This window comes from Eleutherodactylus coqui, chromosome 6 (genome assembly GCF_035609145.1).
Source record: "Eleutherodactylus coqui strain aEleCoq1 chromosome 6, aEleCoq1.hap1, whole genome shotgun sequence".
Lineage (NCBI taxonomy): Eukaryota > Metazoa > Chordata > Amphibia > Anura > Eleutherodactylidae > Eleutherodactylus > Eleutherodactylus coqui.
Genome location: NC_089842.1, coordinates 109,205,312 through 109,229,262, shown reverse-complemented (window position 1 = coordinate 109,229,262; position 23,951 = coordinate 109,205,312). Strand labels below are relative to the sequence as shown.

Here is a 23,951-nt window from a genome sequence, read left to right as displayed (position 1 = left end):
GCAAAGCTACTGGAGTCTATAGACGATGTAGTCATTTGATTGTATTACATAACGGGTGGACGTAACGTCCGGTGGAGCGGCAGCCATATTAAAAAGCGACAATGACTTTAATTTGCAGGTCTTCCATGTATGTCATGTGAACAAGTCTTATGACACATGGGAGTTGCATCCTCACATTCTATATTGCAAGATACAATTGACAGTTGTGAAAGCTTCCCAAGGCCTCTTTCATATGGATGTCACATGAAAATCGCAGCGTTATCGTATCTCTGCTCTGTGCGATATCGCTGCATTTTCTTGCTGTGATATCACAATATTGTGTCGCTACAAAGTCGTGCTCTTTTGCTGGGATTTCCGGGGGAGCTTGAAATATAAGCCCTACCCCAAAAAAGCCTTGGCTGCATTAAAAAGAAGACAAAAACACAATACATCACCCAACAGGCGCTCTCTGCTCAGCCACACTTCTCCGCGCAGGTCCCCGGAACACTTGCTTGCAGTTTTCCCTTAGCACTTCTTGATCAGGGGTTCAAAAACCATGCCTCCAGAAGTGCTGGCTCTAATTGGTTCTCGAGCTCCGCGGCTCAGCCATTCACTGCAGCGCTCGATGAACCAATCACAGCCATTCAATGTGATGGCTGTGATTGGTTCATTGAGCACTGCAATGATTGGTTCTCGAGCGCCACAGCTCAGCCAATCAGAGCCAGGGCTTCCCAGATGCATGGTTTTTAAACCTCTGACCAGGAAGTGCTGGGAGAAAACTACAAACAAGTGTGTCGGGGACCTGCGCGGAGAAGTGCGGCTGAGGAGTCAGCACCTGTTAGGTGATGTATTGTGGTTTTTTTGTTTTGTTTTTTTAGGGCTCAAACAGTACGATTCTCTACTGTAAAAGTTGCATGGCACCGCACGAAAACCACGTTTTTTAATGGGTTTATTCTCACTATTCTTTTTTGCGCGTGAAAAAAAACGCTCGATTTTTGTGCACATTTGCGCACCGAAGATCCCCATAGGAGTCCAGGTTGCGCAAATGTGCACATATGTATGCGTTGGTATGCACAAAACATTGTGCATGCCCGCAATACCAGCATCTAATTTGGCTTAATAGCCATTTAAATCAGGTTGGGGGTTATTCCCCCACCCATGTCAATGAACGGTGCCTGCACAAAGGCGCACAGTATTTGCACAGCCAATTGTGTAAAAAATAGAGATGAGCGAGCATGCTCGCTAAGGACAATTACGCGATTGAGCATTGTCCTTAGCGAGTATCTCCCCGCTCGGCAGAGAAGGTTCAGGTGCCGGCGCAGGTGAGAGGTGAGTTGCGGCAGTGAGCAGGAGGGAGCGGGTGGGAGAGAGGGAGAGAGAGATCTCCCTTCCGTTCCTCCCCGCTCTCCTCCACCGCTCCCTGCCCGCCGCCGGCAGCCGAACCTTTTGTCTTGAGCAGGCAGGTACTCGCTAAGGGCAATGCTCGCTTGAGCAATTGCCCTTAGCGAGTATGCTCGCTCATCTCTAGTAAAAAACCCTCCTTCACAGTGCAAATACGTTGCACTGGAGTGAGTGTTTTTGCACTTACACTCCCCTGAAGCTGCCCAAAGACTAATAGTGCATACGAATGCGCCCTGTGCATGAGATATTCAGAGAAGCTGGTGTGGCCATCTTTGTTTGTCTAGAATTAGATAGATGCTTCAAGGACCCCAATAATTTTTCTCATTGCAGCATTCAGACAGCCATAGTATATTAATTTTGCCATCAACATAGTACAATGAGGGACTTTTTTTTGCTGGATTTTTGGGTAATACTATTTTCAGGTACATATAACCAATTCATTAACTGTTATACGTGCTTTGTAAAAAAAATCTTGCACCGAGAAGCAGTTGTCATTTTGCAGCAAAACTCGTCCTGCAGTTACATCTCAGGCAGATATGCAGATGATTAGAGTTGTGGGGAAATTAGATGAACAGTCTTGCCACATAAGGCCCTAAAAGTAGTTCCATCCTTGTCCTTTAAAAAGTCTCTCAGAGGCTCCTTGTGTGTAGTGGACTTCTTCAGCCACTTGTGTAGAGCTTGTTGACCACTAGATGCCTCTATGACGCAGTGAAGAGATTTCACCCCGTTACCAAAGTCTGAGGGGGCATTATTGGAATGTGAGAAGCTGGATGGTTGTATCAACGAATTGCCGCCACCTGGGCCGTTCTGACCTGGCTTTTGGGAGGTGTTGGGACCAATGGATGTGTGAGGAAATGCACACAAGGCAACCGGGCTCAGGACGCCTTCAACAGACCACCAGTAAAGAGCATTGTCTGATCGTCCAACAAGCATGAGCAGGGGAGGGGGGGGGTCACAGGAATGTCTCCACAACATTGTCACACTTCTTTGACTGCCCGGTCGCCAGATTTATCAGCAATAGAACATGTATGGGACCATCTGGGAGACCAACTTCGACAGCTTACTCAATCTACAGGCTTAGTTACAGCAAATGTGGAGTGATATGATGCAGGATACCATAAAGAACCTGCATGCCTCCATGCCCTTCCGTATCACATCTTGTATCCAAGCTAGAGGCGGTACAACAGGGTACTAGAGCCTACATGCCCTTCCGTATCACATCTTGTATCCAAGCTAGAGGCGGTACAACAGGGTACTAGTGCCTCCATGCCCGCCCATATCACATCATGTATTCAAGCTAGAGGCAGTACAACAGGGTACTAGACCCTCCATGTCTGCCTGTATCACATCTTGTATCCAAGCTAGAGGCTGTACATCAGGATACAGGAGCCTCCATGCCCACCAGTATCACATCTTGTATCCAAGCTAGAGGTGGTACAACAGGGTACTAGAGCCTTTATACCTGGCCATATCACATCATGTATCCAAGCTAGAGGTGATACAACAGGGTACTAGAGCCTCCATGCCCACCTGTATCACATCTTATATCCAAGCTAGAGGCGGTACAACAGGGTACTAAATCCTTCATACCTGGCCATATCACATCATGTATCCAAGCTAGAGGTGGTACAACAGAGTACTAGAGCCTCCTTTAACCCCTTGAGTGGCACGCCCGGAAATTTTCCGGGAGGAGCTCCACTGCTCATAGCAACATAGCCCGGAAGATTTCCGGGCTATGTATCACTATGGGAGCTGCAGAGCACAATGCCACAAGCTGTGACAGTGTGCTCTGCCTGCACAGACCCACATAGAACAAAGCAAGGGCTTTGAAAAACCAGCAGAAGATATTGCCGATATGTCGGCAACCTCCTGCTTTGTTTACAGGTTGCCATAGAGACCATCAGCTTGTCAGAAGCAAGCCGATGGTCTCTGTGGCAGGGAGAGCTGGTTGTTAGCTGTCAGAGGACAGCTAGGTACCAGCTCTTACAGCAGAGATCAGAGAAAACCTCCGATCTCTCCTGTGTTAACCCTTTACATGCTGCAGTCTATGTGACTGCAGCATGTAAAGGGCTGTCACTGCAGCATGTAAAGGGCTGTCACTGCAGCATGTAAAGAGCTGTCACCATCGGACCTCCGGAATGTGATCAGGGGTCCTGATGTGTCTCTGTGGAAGTCCCCTAAAGGGACAAAAAAATTAAAAAAAAATAAAAAAGTAAAAAAATTATTTAAAAAATTATAAAAACACTTGTCTCCCTTTACTTAGTAAAAAAAATCAAAAATACAATCACACATGTGGTATCCATGCGTCGTAATGACCCAGAGAAGGAAGTTAATGCATTATTTAACCCCTTAATGACATGGCCTCTTTTTTTCTTTTTTCCCCATTTCTGTTTTTCCTCCCTCCTGTTTAAAAAAATCACAACTTGTCCCGTGAAAAACAAGCCCTTATATGGCCATGTCAATGGAAAAAGGAAAAAGTTATGGCTCTTGAGACGCAACTGCAAAATTAGTTGAAATTCAATGATTAGACCATTTTAAAAAAACCTGCCCTGGTGGGCACGACAGGGTGGTAGGAAACCCGCCACTCAAGGGGTTAAAGTGTTTAGTTTTCCGCAATAAATTATTTTATTTGATTCTAGCACTATTTCTAGGGGAGGGATTTGTTTCGTCAGGGAGTGTATGAGGAGTTGTTTTTTTTTTTTCTATTTTTGCATAATAAAGGCCAGCTTCACACGGGCAAGAAAATCAAATTTGAACCCCATTCTTTTGAATCCGGTCATGCACATGAGTGATGTTTTCCTGCATGGTACCACGATGCTATGCAGGAAGCAAATCGCAGCCTGTTCTATCTTTTTGCGTGCTCTCGCATCGCAGCGCCCATTATTTTGAATAGGACTGGCGGCAGCATCGCCGGCCACATTGAAAGCAATGGAAGAATCTCTGCAATCCTCTGTCAGCCATGGCAGGGGACTGCTTCTTCTCCGAAATGATGCAAAGTTGTTTTGCCATGAAAACACCTTGCACCTCTGGGGATCTTCCATGGTGGAGAGTGTGATATGGGGGTGGGATTCATGGCCCCATATCACGCTTGCCCATGTGAAGTTAGCCCAACAGATATAATGGTAAAAAATAGCTTTTATGTTGCTGTTTTCCAAAAGACAAATATTTTTACTTTTTCTGTCAACGTATGTTGGATTAATTGTTTCTTGCTGGACAAGTAATTGCTTAATAGAATCATTTCAGTAGAAGTGTAAAATATTAATTAATCTGTGAACATCATTCTTGCGGGGAACCACTGCTATAAACTAAGACCAACATCTCATAGATTATAGCTGACAGGACAATCTGTGGGCGCAGACTTGGACACGCTGACCTAATCCCTTGTGCTGGGGATCTTTGGGAGAAGCCCAAAAATTACATGGAAATATTGATGAGTTATTGAATGCTGTGAGGCTGGTACATTTCCTGCCTCGGGCAGTTTTGCTTTATTATTCGCCAGCAGAGTTTCTATCCTGATGTTTTAGGGTCCCTTTACTTGGGACAACTGTCGGGTGCTTAAAGGGATTATCCAGACAGCGCCCACTGGGATACACGGGGGTTGGGGTAAAAGCACTACTCACACTTCTGTGTAGTGGGCGGCTCTTGTTGTTGCAGGCACAGCTCTCATTGAAATCGCTTGCAATTACAAGCACCGGCCACTGCACAGGGGTTGGAGCAGTGCTTCTGCTCTGAGCCCATAGTAACCTGGCGGGTGCTGCCTGGAAGACTCCTCTAAGTGCCCAACAGTTGTCCACAATTGGTAGTTGGATTTACAGTCCATGTTTGACCTAGCCATCCATTGGCGAGCAGACGACCAAGCCGTGTCCTATTCTTTCCCCTTCATCTGTTGGTATGTGGACACTAGTTCCAGTTCTTGTCTGTGTGTCAGTCTGTAGTTGTGCAGACGCCTTGTGTGAATGATGTCCTGTGTGTAGTTGCTGTGTGCGTACTTGTTCTGTCCCTGTCTTGTGTTTTTTTTCCTCATAACCTCTTTACATCTAGGGCGAGCCAAGTTTCCCTAGATTCCAGTGAGGGGCCGGGCCGTCCTTACTGGAACAATTGCCCTGCTTGTAGGCAGGATTCCCTTTTTGTGGTTTAGTTGCCTTGTTAGAGTAGGAACTGACAGCCTAACGAGAACCCTTGATGTGGGCTCACGAGCTTAAGCGTCTTGGACAAAATACTCACTAATACCCCATACTTATATTCCTATCTGTTTGTGTTAGTACATTGGTAAGTATTTGGCCAATTTGTCCGGTCTGAACTACGACAGATGCAGTCTGACACCTGATTTCATATGTGTCCCCTTATCCTTTCTACCAGCCTAAGGCTTTATTTACACGAGCGTATAAATGCAGCTATTTACCAGTGTAAATACACTGGCCATCTGAATAAATGCATTGGATTCAATACATTCATTCTGATGGGCGGCATATTTACGTGGGTAAATAGCTGCATGTATACGCTCGTGTGAATAAAGCCTTAGACCGGATTCACACGAGTGTGTGGTAAACTCTGTGCGTAATGCAGCGTATTACCACTATGTGATCCGGTGTATTGGTGCGTATGGCAGCAATTTTTGACTGTGCATGACACCATATTTCATGCACGCTGTCATGCAGTGTCTTTCTGGTTTCACTTTTCTTTTATTTGCCGCTCTGTCGCTTAACGTCATTGTGTATAAATGCCGCACATATGCAATGTAATTGCATATATACAGCTCTTATTATACACCCATAGAGGACAATATGGCTCTATCGTGCATAATACATAATAAAATAGAACCTGCTGTCTTCTTTTTTTTTTTTCTTTATGCGCAATGATTATACGCAAGTGTGAATGGGTTAGTGAAAATCAATGCACTTTCATTGACTCCATTCACTGTGTATGATGCATGCGTAATACACAATGAAATTACGCTCTTGTGAGCCAGGCTTTACATAGATTGCATTCTTGTAGGTCGCTGTTGCCAATTGTATACCAATTTCCAAGTACATCATCACAAAACTAAGAGCTCAATGGTATCCAAAAGAGAATCCCGCAGCACACCAAACAATACGCAACAGCGCAGAGGTATTCAGCAATGTATGCCAAGCCACTGAAGGGACTATGGACCTCCAGTCCCCAAGTCAGTTCTTCTTTGTTGAAAACTTAGAGGTCAACATAGTTTAATTGCAATAAATAAAAATTAAATTATTAGCGATTTGGTGACACCAGTTTGAAAATCTGATAGGGGGAATCCCCTCCTAAGGGTGCATTCAGACGACCGTATATCGGCTAGGTTTTCACGCCCAGCCGATATACGGCGTCTCTCTCTGCAGGGGGAGTAGGCTGGAAGAGCCAGGAGCAGTGCTCTGAGCTCCCGCCCCCTCTCTGCCTCCTCTCCACCCCCCTGCACTATTTTCAATAAGGAGAGGCGGGACAGGGATGGAGCTAATTCCCATAACTTAGCTCCGCCCCATCCTGCCTCCTCTCATTGCACATAGTGCAGAGGGGCAGAGAGGGGGCGGGAGCTCAGAGCACTGCTCCCGGCTCTTCCAGCCTCCTCCCCGTGCAAAGAGAGAGACACTGTATATCAGCCGGCATGAATACCCGGCCGATATACGGGCGTCTGAATGCGCCCTAATGCCGTGTTCCAGGGTGCCCACGTTTTTCTTCCTCACAAAAAAAAACACCCTGCAGCATGTTCTATCATTGGGCGCTCCCTTGCATCGCTCATTGTTTTCAATGGGGCCGGCGTCAGCAGCACACCACATGCTTTGTTGGCGAGAGCGATATCAGTTCGAGTTTCACAGCCTGATATCGCACCACCCTTCTGATATTAGCCTGAGGCCTTATTCACCTGAACACATTTGCACTGCATATTATGTGTATAAAATTTGCACGCACAACACGCAGTGAATAGAGCCCCCATGAGCGTATTTTGTGTGTGCAAAGAAATACACAACATGTTCTGTTTTCGTGCGCATTGCACACAAAAATGGCACATATCAAACGTAATTGTCTATTAAGAACAATAGGAGCATGCTTGTTTTTTTGCGCATCACATATGCAGTGTACTTCTTGCGCACACAGGCCCATTCACACGCGTGCGACACTCCCCTTCTGTGGATTAAAACACTATTTAGCCTACTGAGGTCCAGCTGCGTTCTTTCCCCCCACGGTTCTGCGCAGTGTTTCACGCTTCCCTTTGGGTATTTGCACACCTCCCATAGACTTCTATAGGGGCCTTTGCTACACAAAACACAGAAATATAGAGCAGGACCTATTTTTTTCCAAGAACACATCCATGGGTTCTATTCTGTAGGTATTGTGCGCCCCAAACCATGTGCAAATATGGTCGTGTGAAGAACCCCTGGGGCCGGTTTAAGCACATTCACATTTGTGCACACAAAACACACACATCCACTCTCTCATTGAAATGGGCAATTAAGTTAATTAGTTCAATATGTGCTGTATGCAAATGTGCAGGAAAATAGAACGCGCTGTGGATTTTTTTTTTGTTCCGCAAACAAAATGCGCACGCAAAATACGCTTATGTGAACAAACCCATTAAAGGCAATGGGTTCTAGTCGCTGCATATTAAATGCATTAAAAAAACACGCTGCGTATATACAGCCATGTGAATGAGTCCTCAGACTTGTGGAATTTTGTGCAAAGTCCTCCGCATCCTGCTAAACATTTCCGCCCCGTGAAAGTTCCCAGACACGCACCTCTTAATATATTTTGCGCCTCTTTCTCCAGCCCCATCATAAGTTTGCCAGCCCTTAGCACATTCCTCCCATAGTATGCAGTACCTGCATTGGGTCCATGTGTAGTAATCAGCGTGTAACAATGCGGCGTATGTAATAAGTGCAGGAAGTGAGTGCAACTATGAAGTCAGCACATAATTAGACCCCATATATCACACCAGCCTTTCTGTACCCAAATCTAAGTGTTATATGACATTGCTTGCTCCATGATAATATTGCTCAACTGATTTATGAACGAAACAATGCTTTCCAGCAAGGCTATGACGGACCCTGACAATGCGTTATTATTTAACCCCTTATAGTCTTATCTTTTACCTGCCCTGTGAGCTTCACATATAACACAACTTGGATAATGATGAACAATCCCCCCCCCTCCTCACACATACCCCCACCACTTCCATTTACCCCATGCACTAGTCCTCTGCTAAATTAAAGATCACCTCCATGTCACCTCACACCCCATAATTCCCCCCTTAAATCGCTGTATTCACTGCTTCAGGACTTAAAGGGGAGAGAAAAAAAATCTGTTGTGTTCTAAATGAGTAAAACCTGTGTGAGCTTCATGAATACCTGTTGGTAGCCATTTAAACTGTCTGCAGACTCCTAGCAAGAGCCTAACAGGGCTGACTGGTAATTGAAGACAGAAATCTTTCTTCTATCACGTCGTCCTACTAACTTTATAAAGTCCATGATAGAAGTACGGGATGGCTTTACTGGGATGGATGGCTTTTCATTCAACAAGTCATCATTCCTTTTGCTCTGCAGTTTAGGGGAGCCCCACTCAGGTTCGCATTACTACTCCTCTCCCCATACAGGGCTATAGGCTGCAATCTGCTTCTTCATTTCCATCCCAGTAACACTGAAGTCTGTGAGAGCTTTTTAATGGTCGAGGACATACTGTGCCCTGGGCTAAGTCTACCTGGGCGCACACCAGATCAATTTCATGCAAATCAAGTGCAAACTATAATCAACACACACACCTATTATAATTAAGTGTACAGGAAACCTGCATCATAAGCACTGACTATGGCCCATAGACGCTTCATTATGGCTGGGGGAGATGGCAAAGTTATTTTGGGCAAACTTCTAAGACCCAAATTGTTTTGAAAAGTTACTAATCTACAAGGGAAAAAATGTTCTGGATTATATTCCAACATCTAATTCGCCACTGATTCCAGCATTTACAAGGCTGGGCGCATGTGTATCGCTTGTGCCCGCCATTTGCTTTATACCTCAGCCAGATACAACTGATGACATTTTTGTGCATTTTCTTCCCCAATCTGGTGTCCACAGCCTGTAGTAGCTGGAAGAGTAATCCTGCGCAGGGTGACATCCAGCATCACTGATGCGCCGGATGCCATCAATGATCTCATTTCTGTAGGAAAGCTAACCCGGATTGCCGGAATATGAGAATGCAGCCTACTAAATATCGTAAAGTTTACATGGACAATGTTTTGGTTTTTGAGGCAGTTTTGGGGTTAGTGACTATTTTTTAATGCACCATGCTCAGGTTGTCACGTTTTTGTTCTTTTTTCCATAGACTTCTCCAAGGCAAGATTCACACAAGCAAATGCTTTTTTGCGCACACTTGCACCGCATTGTTTCTCCATGTTTTTGCATATTGGGCATTGCGTATTTGTGCATGCAACTGCATTTTTACTGTACTTTTTTCATGTGCAAGTCGTACGCAATTGCAGAAAAACACGCATCAATGCTTTACGCCATTGAAGCGGCCAATTAGTTTACTGAGTTCAAGATGTGTTCTTTACCCGCGCAGGAAAATACAGCATGCTGCGTTTATTTTTTTTTCTTTTGTGTGACGAAATTGCGCACTCCAAAAATCAATGGGTTCTATTTTCTGTGTACTGTGTATGCAAATATTTATGCGCCAACATATATATTCCTGAATCCAACCTGAGGGCGCATTCACACGACCATATATTGGCTGGGTTTTCACGCCCAGCCGATATACGGCATCTCTCTCTGCAGGGGGAGGAGGCTGGAAGAGACAGGAGCAGTGCTCTGAGCTTCCGCCCCCTCTCTGCCTTCTCTCCACCCCTCTGCACTATTTGCAATAAGAGGAGGCGTAATGGGGCGGGGCTAAGGTTTTTTGTAATTAGCTCCACCCCTGTCCCGCCTCTCCTCATTGAAAATAGTGCAGGGGGTGGAGAGGAGGCAGAGAGGGGGCGGGAGCTCAGAGCACTGCTCCTGGCTCTTCCAGCCTCCTCCCCCTGCAGAGAGAGGTGCCATATATCGGCTGGGCATGAAAACCGAGCCGATATACGGTCGTCTGAATGCACCCTAAAAGACCAAAAAAATGTGCAAATGTCAAAAAATAAGTGTCATAATAAAAAAGATATTTGGGTGCTTTTGCACATTTTTAGAGAAAACACTACACTATATCCCCAGTGTTTTTGGCCACTTTTTTTTTTTTTTTTGTAAAATAGCACTTCGGCCAGATATTGGCTGCAGGTCAGTAGGAAGTTATGAAATGCACGACACACCTTATATTTTTATAGCATTTTTTTTCTCGCCTGTCTTGGGATTTTTTTTTGGCTCTTTGGTGCTCTTTTTTAAATGCAGCATAGTTTATGTTTGGTGTTTTTACAGGCCTTTTTTCCATAGATTTCATACAGGGAAACAAATGTAAAAAAAAAAAGCACATGCATGTATATAAAAAAATGCCAAGCAAAAAAATCCATGAAATACATGTTGTTTCATATAAGCATCAAAAAGTGCTGCGAAAGGATAGCATTTCTTTCTAACCTACAAAAAAACACCATAAATTTCATCCATTTTTTTTTTTCAAGCATTTTGTTGTTTTTTATAAACATGCATTTTTGTCCCTTAGAGAAATCTGTATGTGCGGTTTGTAGAGTATTGCATATTTGGCAAAAAATGCTATAAAAAAATACCAGAAAAATGTTGTGTGTGAAATCACCCTTTAAGCACTTAAAAAACATGGATTTTTAAATGCATTTTTAAACCCCTGATAAAAGGAGGAGTTCTTATAATTGTCTTTAGGGCTTATTCAGACGTCCGTGTATTGACCGGGTTTTCACGCCCAGCCAGTATACGGTGTCCCTTTCTGCAGGGGGAGGAGGCGAGCCAGGCCAGGTGCAGTGCACTGAGCTCCTGCCCCCTCTCCGCCCCTCACCACCTTTTGCATTAGAAAAGGGAGGGATGGGGGCAGGGCTAAGTACAACCCATTCCACCCTCTCCCATTGCAAAAAGTTGCAAAGGGCGGACAGGGGGCGGGAGCTCAGTGCACTGCTCCTGGCCCGGCCTGCCTCCACCCCCTGCAGAAAGGGACATCGTATATAGGCCAGCCGTGAAAACCTGGCCGATATACGTATGTCTGAATAAGCCCTTAGTCTGCACAGAAGTGCAGTAACATTACATGGAAGAGGCTGTTATATAGCTCTATAGAAGTGCCCGGATCAGGAGGAGTGGACAAGTGTGTATTTAAAGGACTCTTCTCACATGCACAATATTTCTGCAAAACAGACCTAAGGGCTTCTTCACATGAGCACAAACGCACGCCCCAGTGCACATGAATGAGGTTGAATGAGGTATATTTGCGCCTGCTGTGCATAGCACTTTACTTTTTGCGCATGCAGGGCAAGTTCACACATATGCCACACCCCTTCCGTGGTATAAAAGGTTATTAGCCTAATGATGGCCAAATGTGTTCTTTTTTGCGGTTTTGCACAGTGTTTAACACATCCCCTTTCATTTTTGCGTACATCCTATAGACTTCTATGGGGGCATTTGCTGCACAAAATGCGAAAGAGATAAAGTAGGTTCTACTTTTTTCCGAGCGCACTAAAATTTGCACACAAGGCACGCTCGTGACGATAAGCCCATTGAGATCAATGGGTTCTATTATCTGTTTTTTGCATCTATACATTTTATGCATCTCCTAGCATATTGTGTTTGCATTTGCACATCCCCATTGACACTGGGGACTTTGGGAGAGAAAATAGGCAGAAAATAGATCGTGCTGTGGGTTGTTGGGTTTTTTTTTTTGCACAACTGAAAAGCACAGGAAAACTGGCTCTATTCACTGCATATTGCGCTTGCACATACGCCCATGCGAAGCCGGCCTACCTGCAGAATTTTATGCAAAATTGAAAATAGCTTAAAATCTGCCTGCAATTCTGCATCAGTATACACAGTTAGACCTGCAGATTTTGATGTGAAATTCCGCAGGCCGCTGTGGGTTTGGCTGCGTCCTGCAGTGTAATTCTGGCCCATGTGAAAGGTCCTATAGGGACTTTTTATGCAGGAGGTCATACTCCGAAACAGCATTGCGAAATATACTTTTCTGTGAAATATTCAGCACCAAAATCTGCACCGCTAATGTGTAGAATCTTTGTGCAGAATTACAAGAAGCAGAATCCTGCCAGCAATTCTGCGTCAAAATCCACAGGTAGTGGTGCAGAATTCAGCGACTTTTGCTGTATATATCATCCCATACGCTGAGCGGAATTGTTCCAGAACACACAGTGGAATTTGCTGCAGTAACATCTGCACCAAAATCCCCATCAGCATGTGGAATTGCCATCTGAAATCAGATCAATTCCGTATTAAAATCCAAATGTTAGACGTGACGGCATCCGTGTGAAAGGTGCCTTACTATTGGTGGTGGGGATGTTGGTGCTATTATTAATAGTATTAGTAGTGATGATACTGATTTTATCTTACTAGTAGTAGTTGTAGAAGCAGTATTGGGATGGGAGTCTTATTGGTATGATTGTTTTTAGAAGTTTCTGCAGAGATTTTAGTCTTATCACTGATATTATTATTATTAGCATTGGTGATATTCATGTATAATTGGTGTTAGCTGTATTATTGATGATGATGAGAATGATAAGAATCATTATAATCATCATTAATACCTACATTATAGGTAGTTTATCCTATGGTTTAATGCTGTGCAAAATCACAATATATTTGCTCCCCTCCACAAAGAAAATGAAAGTAGCAGCTAGTCACCAAGTGGAGTGTGTGATCAGTACCGCCCACATGCGGGTTTTGATGCAGAATTAAAAATGGCAAAATCCTGATGGCAATTCTGCATCAAAATCCACAGTTAGTAGAGCAGATTTTGACATGAAATTCAGGGATGCCATATTCCGCAATGCTGTTGCGGCATAAGGATCCCTCGGAGGCTGGAATTAGGATTCAAGACACACCACAAGCTGCAGAAAAATTCTGCACCACAATTTTCAGGTTACCTGGGGATTTTGACGCAAAATTAATAATGGCTTAAAACCTTTCTGCATCAAAATCTGCAGAACGACCTGTGCATTTTGGCATGGAGTTCTGCAGCTGCAGATCTGGGTGCATCCTGCATCCTAATTCTGCATGTGTATGGTCCCTAAAGAGTATTAGGGTATATGCATATGTGGCAGTTAAGGCTGGTGAGACCATTTACCTGTGCATTTGCGCAATGGGTCTTGCGTATTTGTGCATGCAAAAAAATATGTAAGCATGCTCCCATTTATTGAAATGGGCAATTAGTATAATTAGTTCTATATATGCGTTTTCGTTGCGCAAATGCGCTGGAAAATAGAGCATGCTGCAGATTTTCTTTGTGACCGAAATGTGCACACAAAATATGCTTATGTGAATGAACCTATTGTAATCAAAGAGTTCTATTCACTTCATACTGCCTGCGCTAAATTTGCGCACCCAAAGCGCTGCACAAATACATTTGTGGGACACAGGCCTGACTTGCAAACATTTCTACAACTGTCCTTTTCATTTGAGTGAGGCTTACAGAAATGTATGCGCTTCCCACCAAAGCACCATTCAGATGAACAGAACTGATTTTCAGTTGTAGACATTTCTGCAGCGTGTGAAAAAAAGGTTATTTTTCATAATGTAAACATACAATTATCTAATATATTCACATGCAAATCTGTTTGCTTACTTCCAGTAGATAAACATCTAGTCATGTGTTGCAGATATAGGTGTACAGCTCCTTACAAAACACAGCCCTAATAACTGTACTGTAAAAGGCACCTGTCTGTCCATTACATGACTAGGACAGATATGTATCCCCTAGAGGTAAACAATGAAGGTTTCTATTCAATGTGTGCTATCAAGCTGATGACTAGAAAACCATGAGGAATTAATAAAACAGTCCACCTATTTTGACATACACTGAATTACCTTCATTTGCAGAATCTGTATACTATATTCCTAAAATCACCTATACAATAAACCACAATATTGATTCAAAATACATACAGTTTTACAGAAATAATTACTTTGTGTGTTTCCCTGGGCCTTGGAAGACTACAACTCCTAGTAGGGGGAGTTGTAGTTTCACAACAGGTTTGGGTTAAATGAAAATGCTCCTCATCCCCATTCACATCAACATGTAGTTTCTTCTTAGGGTGGCTTCATACACAGCATTTTTGGGGAAAACACACTTGAAGTTTTTGATGAAGTTTTTTTGGGACAAAGCCAGAAGAAGTGGAAGTCCTTCCATTATAGTTCTCATTCTTTTTTTTGTATCTACTTCTAGGTTTGGCACAAAGAAGTGCATCAAAAACTGCAAGTGTGTTATCCAAAAAATGCTGTGTGAAGCCACCATGTGGTTGTCTTCACACAGCCTGTAATTGCTGTAGAATCGCAGCACAAATTGCCCAGCATTTACAGTATAAGCCATGTGAATGGGATTTTAAAAAATGTTCACATGATAAGGAATTTTTCTGCAATGAATTGACAGCTTTTTTGAAAAATGCTGCAGATTCTGAATCCACTGCATGTCTACTTATGATGCAGATTCATGCTGCAGAATTCAACCCTTGAAATACAAGGATTAAATTCCGCAGCTGATCTGCAATTTAAAATGCAGCCAAATCCTTTCCATTTAGAGGTGGATTTGGACACCACGGATTTCCAGTGGAATTGCCGTGGGTATTCCATTGTGGAATGCCTGCAGTGATTTTGCCTTTTGTGAATGTGCTGCAGGTTTCACACGCAGCGTGTTTTGGGGAAAAAAACATATACTTTTTTTGCAAAAAAGAGAGAAGTTAATTCAAAAGGTATAGGAGATATAAAAGAAAGGATTTCTACTTTTCCTTCCTAGTGGATACACTTCTGGCTTTGGCTCAAAAAACTGCAAGTGCATTTCCCCCCAAAAAAGGCTGTGTGTTAAACCTTCTTACAACTGTATTTGATGAGTTTTGTTTTTCCTTGGATGGGGGGAGACTATATCTTGTAATAAGAAAGGAGCACCAGGTTTGCAGACACTTGTCCTCTTGCTTCTATGTACATTCTGCATATGCTTATTCATCTACTTGCAGTAATTGTTTTCTAAATATGACACATGGTAAGTGCAGACATTTCTGCTTCACTTGGCTGTGAAGTAAATCCCCTCTCTGCCCAGTTCCTCTCCTCTTTTTGTTTCATTCTATAGTAGATCCCTGAAAACCAATAGACCCAGCAGTTCCTAAAAAAAGGTCTCCCAGTGGCTCAGACTTCTCTCCATCTGAATCCTTTCTCCTGAAACAAAACCCAGGAGCCGACACAATACCTGCCAGTGCCCCCCTCGACCACCAAATCCCCTTAATTGAAATCATACTTTTTGGCAGGCGTCCAAACAATTTTTGCAATTGTGAGCAAAAAAAAAAAAACGGGAAAAAAAAGAAAACCCTATGTGATTACTATCCACCCTGGGCTATGTATATATTAACAGGACAGAGTCCTTCTTATAAAGGGGTTTAATCCTTGTTCACAGCAACTGAATAGAAGGGCCAATAACCTGGACTGTTATAATTGCACATTTGTATTTATTGCATACAAATGAGGCTGGATAATGGCATATAATAGGAGCCTCGCATTTATTTGTGCATCTTATATATTACATAAGGTCTCCATATAAAAGGGTGTAGAGTCACCAACATTGTGACTTCAGCTCCAGACTTGATCTGCATTAAATAAAATTCCTACAGTTTCCCTTTAATGAGTGGTCGGGTTAATGCTTCACTTTACCCTCCAGGGTCGGAGCTGAATGACTTCTCCTAGCTCCTGGCTCTATAGAACTTCTCCAGGATTATGGGCAGCACTCAGACATTCAGAGGTCCTGAACTCAATTAAAATGGCTTCTAATTATGCAACAAAAGTGGACTGAACCATTAACAAATATAGTAAATATCCAGGGCGAAAGTAAAAGTCGGAACCAACTACTTATGCTCTATATATACAGATAATTTCTATTAGCATTCGGTAGTATAATAAAATAAGAGGTAGCACACGAGGTGTGATGGAGGTTAGCAGGTTTTATTCTTGCAGTCGTTTAGCGTTTGGAGAATCCATACATTGCGCCGTGCAAAGCTTGTTAATTATTAATTACACTGCAGGGTCCTCATCCAGCACATCGCCTCCTGAGAAAAGGGACTTTACAAGCAATATTCGTTTTATTTCTCACTTGTATACTGCAGGTTATCTGCGGATAGGATATAAATAATGGTAATAATAACAATATCGTAATACAATGAATAATCAGAATAGTAATAATAATAGTATAATATTTGTAATACAATATTTAGTTTTCTAAGTTACACATCTGTGCTTCATTTTCAAGTACAAAGTATAATAGTTTACATTTTCCTCCATTTTATCACTGAAGACCTGCATAGATCTGCGGACAACGTTTTGTAGCTTTGCAAACTACAGTATCCTAAAGAAAGGAGACAATTACTGGAAAATAATACTATAGAAATACTTTCTTGCTCTCACACACGCTGTATATACCTATATACTAATACAGGTAGCTTGGAATAAAATGAATTAAACTTGTATTGTGCTTCTGATGTTCAATGTAACACTTGAACCTTAACGAATTCGTAGCATATTGTGCAAGAGATTGGATACTGCCATGTGTTGGTCCTGACAACAATGCATCAGTTCACACAGGTAACAAACGCAGACACAAAAACACACACATGCATGCATACCATACACCTAACCATTCGCAGACAATACGAACACGTGTGTGAAATATATATATATATATATATATATATATATATATATATATATATATATTCACATATAATTATCACATACATGCACACCATACACCTAAACATGCATACACAATACGAACACACACACATATATATATATATATATATATATATATATATATATATATATATATATATATATATCACATGCATGCACACTATATACATAAACACACACATATACACGCAAAATACAGATAGTCACATACATTTATACATGCACTTGCACACATATTTCGTTGAAGGGGATAGTTCGCTTGCAGTAGTCGCAATGTAATATTCGGAGAAAGAAATAAGCAGAAAATTCTTCTTTCTATAATCTTGCAGCCATTAAGTGTCATTATAATGTCGCACCCAGAATGTCATCATAATGTTATGTCGCAGGACATGTGCGGCTATTACAGTAGCAGTATGGACTGCTCAGTGTACGGAGCTGTAAAGGGAACATTGCAGGATCTCTAGTCCCAGGGGATGTTCGCTCCAGCCCCGCCACTGCACCCTGTACATGCCGGTCCCTGCAGCTCCACGATCCTAGTACAGACCTATATACCTAGAGCAGATCTGGTCTGGTCAGAACCCTAACATTTCCCAAACTACTATGTCATACAACCAGCATTGATTATAAACTGACGCTCATATATATATATATATATATATATATATATATATATATATATATATATATATAAATTAGCATCAGTTTTCCATTGGTGGTGTAGATTGCTGGGCGATTCTGCGTTTGTAATAAATATAGTTTGCAACATTAATTTTAGATCTTGTAGGGTTAAGAATATTTCCACTTGTCCTGATGAATTGTGCATATAGTATTTTATGTATTGCAGATGTGTGTGTTGTGGTGTGCACTATTGTATGTTTGATTCCTTTTGTTACTGCATACGTGTGTATTGTGTGTTAATTTTTATCCATTGTGTAATATGCTTTTGTAAATGATATATTATGTTGAGTATTTTGTGCGCGTTTCTCTTGTGTGTTCTCTATGAATTGTGTATCTTTGTATGTGGTGTGCGTGTTGTCTTTGGTACTATGAGCTGTTGAATTAGGTTTCTTGTTTTCTATTACTGCAGTATGATACTATATACCTGTGTTGTGTCCCATTTAATCAGCGTTATTTAGACCATTCTCAAATTAGATGTAGTGTTTTGTTGTATAGTTTTGAATGTGTGTGTCATGGATGGTATGTATTGCATGGTGTTCTGTTTTTTTTTTGTTTTTTTTGCTGTATGTTTTTATGTATGTCATGCATTGTATGTATGTCATGCATTGTATGTTATGTGCTGTGTTGTGTGTGTGTTTTATATGAATTTTTCACTGTATTTTTAGTGTCCCATTCTGCATCTATTGCCATCTGTAGTTTGTGTTTTTGTAATTTTCTGAATGTTTAGTAATATATTCTGTCACTGATTGATTATGTGTTATGTTCTGAGTTTTTTTTTTGTTCTGTGTGTTTTACCTAATTTATTATATTTTATGTGTTGTATTGTCATGGATTGTATATCATGTTCTATGCTTTGTTTTGTTACCTTTGTCTGTGCGTGTTTTATGCAATTAGTTGTTGTGTTTTATGTCACTGACTTCATGTAGTGTGGTGTTCTTTTTTGTTTGTGTGTTAAATTGTGTGTATTCTGTCGTGTTAGGTATGGTATTCTAATACTGTCGTTTGATAATGCTATATACCTGTGTCTTGTTTCATATACTTTACTTACTGTAACCTGTGTAGGCTTGTTCTCATCTCCTGCAGTAGTATTTGCTGTGTATACAGTTGCACTCTACTGCAGATATTGTAATTTTTATTATATAGAGCAGAGCAGTAAGTGTAGCAGTAAGAGAAGTGTTACTTTGCCCCTGGCTTCCCTGGTTTTATTGAAATTTATTTTTGGTGAATTCTGGACTGTCTGCAAGTAGAAATTAAATGCAAATTCAGTTACAGCTTTGCTAGTGACAATTCAGGTATCCACAGGTGCAAGTGTATATACAGTCTGGTACTATACAGTTCCCTGGAAAACAGTACCAATGTCACTTCATCTTTAATCACCTCTTGAACATTATCCATCCATCTATCAATCCTTATAGCATCTAAATACCATACACACTCAGTAGCTGTCAGCTTACATGTGGCTGCATCCTACCAGGGCCATCTGACAAGTGAAATATATTTTCTGACTGCTCCGTATATTTAATTAATTACATAATAATTTCCTTTCCACATTTAGTCTAATATAACTTGCTATAAACTGCACTATTTACCTGACTGTATCATAAACTGCGGCTGATTTCTTGGAGGCTCTTGTATTTATTTTAAATCTATATATGTTTGGATATTAAACATTGTGCTTGGACTAGATCCCTGAGTAACAAGAAAACTTCTGCAAGGCCCATAAGAGAACAAGAAGCAGCAATTCAGAGTAGGTAGCGCAACGCTATATTGGCGCAGAATAGTGCCGCATTATCTGTATTAACTCAGGAATATAAGCTTCCTTTGTAATGTTACTGGGGGCTCTAGAGATTAACCTTGACCTTGGCTGTAGCCTATCCCTAGTACAGTACTGATATAGGATTATAAATGAACAGACTACTGTACCGATGTATTCGGACTCCTTAAATATCTGCTGATTCCTGCATTGCATGCGTGTAATAGATGATTGGGTGATGGGGTTATATAATTACATACAGTAGCACAACACAGATCACTGACAGTTTGACAATAGCTACAAAACAGGGTTGAAGGACTTACTTACCCATCACAAACCTGCACATGCCAGTCCCAGGCAGAGATAAAGGAAGGAGCTTCGGATCAATAGCATCCAGGGAAGAGAAAAAATATATCAGCATACATAGTTTATTGCTATAATAACCCTGTAACAATAAAACAATAGTCAGAGCTACCCATAGTCACTGACTGCTCCAGTCTATAGAACCTGCAGCCGGTGATGGATGAAATATCATTGATTGTGCTGTACAGTGGCAGTGGAGGGGTTAAGGACCAGTGCCCCCTTCATCTCCTTCTTGTTTCCCTAACCTAGAACTCTTTAATGCGTGCTATAGGGAATTGGGAGCACTTACTTATTATCATATGAAGCATTTTAGCCTATATATAATGGTCATTACGTCACACAGAGTCCAAATGTAAAGATCTGATGTGGGGGAAAAATGCAAACATTTCAAAATAAGAAGTAAAACATAACAAAACAGAAATATGATAATTAGATAAGATATCATCGGATAAATAATAAAATCAATTAAATACTGATATACAATTAAATGCTAAAAACAACATATGATCATTACATAAGATGTCATTGGATAAATCATAAAACAAACAAATGCTGTTATTATACAATTCTATGGCACAGTATATGTTACAAGTATCAGAAGTATATAGTATATAACACATGCAACAATGTAGCCACGTAATCAGAATATATTCCTCTATTCCTGTGTCCTAGTGACTGGTACCTGGGTCCTTAAACATCTCCAATCCAGGGGCCAATTGCACCGGGTAAGATGTGATTTTTCTTAAAGAGGCAGTACAGAGCTGGAGCTGGAGAGCAGGGAGGGAGAGCTGAGGGGGGAGATAAGTGATCTGAAGAGGACAAAAAAAACTGATGATGATGATGATTACACTGGAAACTTTCTTAGTCCTGGCGAGGGTGTCAGATTGAATGCTCTGTGCGCATGTGCAAAGGTGTCCAAACTGACAATGCTTATGAGATGAAGATAGTGTGTAGCTTGCTTCTGGGCTCAAGGAGGAGAAGAGAAATCTACAAGCCGACAAGATGAGATCCAAGGCGAGGGCGCGGAAACTGGCCAAAAGTAAGCAGCTTTCCCTTTCTCTCCTGTGCACCCTGGTGATCCACTGATCCCCTTCCCTGCTGCCTGGGGATCCCTGTAGACAGATGAGCTGGTGCAGGGTGCCAGCACCTTATCCCCTTCCTTTGCTGCAGCTATTACATAGATGATGATTGCCCCCCTCTCCAGGGTGAGCAGCGCAGGAGAGCCCCCTCTCTCCATCCACAGCTCCTGTAGCTCACAGCTCTCCCTGCTCCTCTGGATCTAATGCGGGACCCTGAAAATGGCAAATAAATGTAACAAGGAAACTTAACGAAAAGTTGACGAGAGGGAGAGCAACTTTTTTTTCTTTATTGAATCCTTCCAAGTGTTGTGAAATTATATTCCTGACTGTAGAAATAGTGGGCGCTAGAGGGCTGCCCAGGACATAAGGAGGAGAGGAAGCAGCCTCACCAGACTCCATGTACAGAGAGGGGAGCAGTCACCAGCAAGTTCAGGGCAAAACAAGCAGGGATCCCGGATCCAGCAGTGGATTCTCTCTATCTCATTCGGCCTTTTCTCTGTGCATTGGATGATTTAGGATGGGGTGGGGGTGCAAGAGACTGTGCATTGTAATCTGCATTGTAATCCTGTGTATGATGACTGGATTGTGCATAGTATATATGTATGGCTGCATTCACACTGGAGGTTTATTGTGGAAGCAAACTAGGAGCAGAGATTAGGATTATTATTATGTGATCGCTACTTGTGCTGGTGTTTGGGATTAGGCTGCACTATTCAGTCCTGTCAAATGTATTTTACTTTCTGTTTCAATGTGGCTTTTGTGTCCAGTCATCTACTCACTGATTGGAGCACAGGAGGGAAGTAGTAACATTGTAGAATATTTCGGGTTTAGTTGTAATATATTTGATTTTCTCTCCTTGCATTTATACGTTTATACTATGTTTCTATTTGCTTTTCTGCTACTATTTACAATCGCTTACCACTGTGTGCAGTAAAGGGATCACTCGTGTAGCAGCAGAGTGTTTATAGAGAATACGCATTTATTCTTTTATTTTACTGCTGTCTATGTTCAGTGCAGATAGCAAGTGCAACTTTATAAAACCCTATAAAGTTATCTGGCAGTAATGCCCGGAGACCTGCAGGATGTGCAGCTGCTGCAGCTTCCAGGAATGGTCGCAGTTTAGGAACACATTAATCTGCGCACTTCATTTACACGACACATTATTACAGGCGCAGCTGTTCTGGGAGAGAAGCTTTAATCAATGGTCAGCTCCTGGGCCCAGTAGGACTATTCCCTCCCTGAAATATTGGGCGAAAGTAATATGGCGCATATTAATAGATATAATTGATATTTGACAAATGGCGTAGAATAAAAGTGAATTATTTAGAAAAATTAATTGAAAAGAATTTTGAAAAATATTTTGGAAGTTGTGTTACATTCGAAGCGATTTGTATAATACGTTTAGATATTATTATTAGCCTTTTCTCTGTGATTCCTATATAAACCAGTAAAGCAGGGGGTGTTGGGAGCACTATGGCAGTGCAAGCATTTAGAGGATATAGACTGAGTATTCATCGTCTGCGGCCCGACAATATACGGTGGGTTCTGTGATTTTGGGAGAGAGGACTGATTAGAATCAGGTGTCTGGTGCAGTACAAGGCCTCAGCGTTTTATGGGGTTTCTGAGAAGGATTTTAGGGATCACAGTTCAAAACAGTAGCCTGAAGCTAAGGTTTCTCCATCCCCAGAGACTGCACAGGAGGAAAGCAGGAGCGCAGAGCAGACAGAGTCTCTACAATGTGCTAGGTGTGGGTATATGTATGCAGGACATATATATATATATATATATATATATATATATATATATATATATATATATATATATATATATACACGGTGTGATTTCCCATGGTATGCCTTACCTGGAAGTTTACATAGGTCTGCAAATCTATTACACTATACAATTATGATGATTAAAGACAAATTCCGGGCAGCTGCATCTGGATTTCTGTGCATTCACGTATTATATCAGGCTATCTATTAGGTGTCACCCAAATATAGTTGAACACCACAACTTCAGATACAGTGCACAGAGTACAGTTAATGTAGTAATATGCTTGGTAAGAAATTATATATGACAATCCTCGAACACCTTATCTATCAACATGTCAAATATAATACGTTCATATATACTTCTATGTGGCTGCAATGTCATTTATAGTTTACTACTATTAGTTCTGATATTATATTTGTACCTGGAAGATCAGTGTATTACAATGTCTTTATATAATTACTAGGCGAATGTGTATTTATATGTAACATATCATTCGTGTACAAGTAATAAAATCATTTTTGCATAGATTATTTATTTCTTATTACTGGACATTTGTAGTGATATATCTTAGCACCGAGCTGGGCTAGTAACACAGGACAGACATTGATTCTCATGGGTCATAAAGGTAACTATCTGCAGTGATAGTTGGCCGGCTGCTCTAGTCTGGTCAGAAAAGTCGACTTGTGTGAGTTGCAGGCATTTAGGTGTTTGGGCTGCAGGTTCTGATTCTTTAGACTGTTGGCTCTAGTTCCCTTGGAAGGTGTTTGCTCTTTTGTGCCCCCCTCGCAGGTCACAGCCTTGTGCTTCAATCTTGGAGAATTTCTTATTACTCAATTTAATATGTAACTGACTGGGGTCTTTTTAGAGAAAGCAGATCACATCAGCCAATATATAATTGTGTACTGAGCCTTTATATAGAGATGAGGGATGTATACATAAATACATATGTGATAAATAGACATGTTATAAATTACTGCAGATAATATCCAGCTGAGAGAGAAGTAGAGAACATATTGCTGCACATTTCCCCACTTTTTTCCCCCATTTCTGTACAGATTTAACCCCCTTAGTCCTGGGCTGCTAGTGTCTCCC

The 23,951-nt window shown here is 41.6% G+C and overlaps 1 protein-coding gene and 1 long non-coding RNA gene across 6 annotated transcripts in view; one reads left to right on the top strand and one right to left on the bottom strand.

Moving 5' to 3' along the window:
• Positions 1–16,447: 16,447 nt before the first annotated feature.
• LOC136632464 (uncharacterized) lies at positions 16,448–21,290 on the bottom strand. Of its 2 annotated transcripts, XR_010793170.1 has the most exons (3): positions 20,690–21,290; positions 19,972–20,020; positions 16,448–16,632 (listed from the first exon to the last, which is right to left on the bottom strand). It is a non-coding gene; the product is annotated as an uncharacterized lncRNA (long non-coding RNA). The 2 variants fall into 2 exon arrangements; XR_010793169.1 differs by lacking the exon at positions 20,690–21,290 and having other exon boundaries at positions 19,972–20,364.
• The window catches only part of PRDM16 (PR/SET domain 16), a 495,474-nt gene continuing 492,411 nt past the window's right edge, over positions 20,889–23,951 (top strand). For all 4 annotated transcript variants that reach the window (XM_066607384.1, XM_066607383.1, XM_066607382.1 and 1 more), the window contains exon 1: positions 20,889–21,046. In XM_066607384.1, coding sequence (XP_066463481.1) covers positions 21,010–21,046 — 37 coding nt within the window. In that variant the 5' untranslated portion in view covers positions 20,889–21,009. The remainder of the gene's footprint in view (positions 21,047–23,951) is intronic.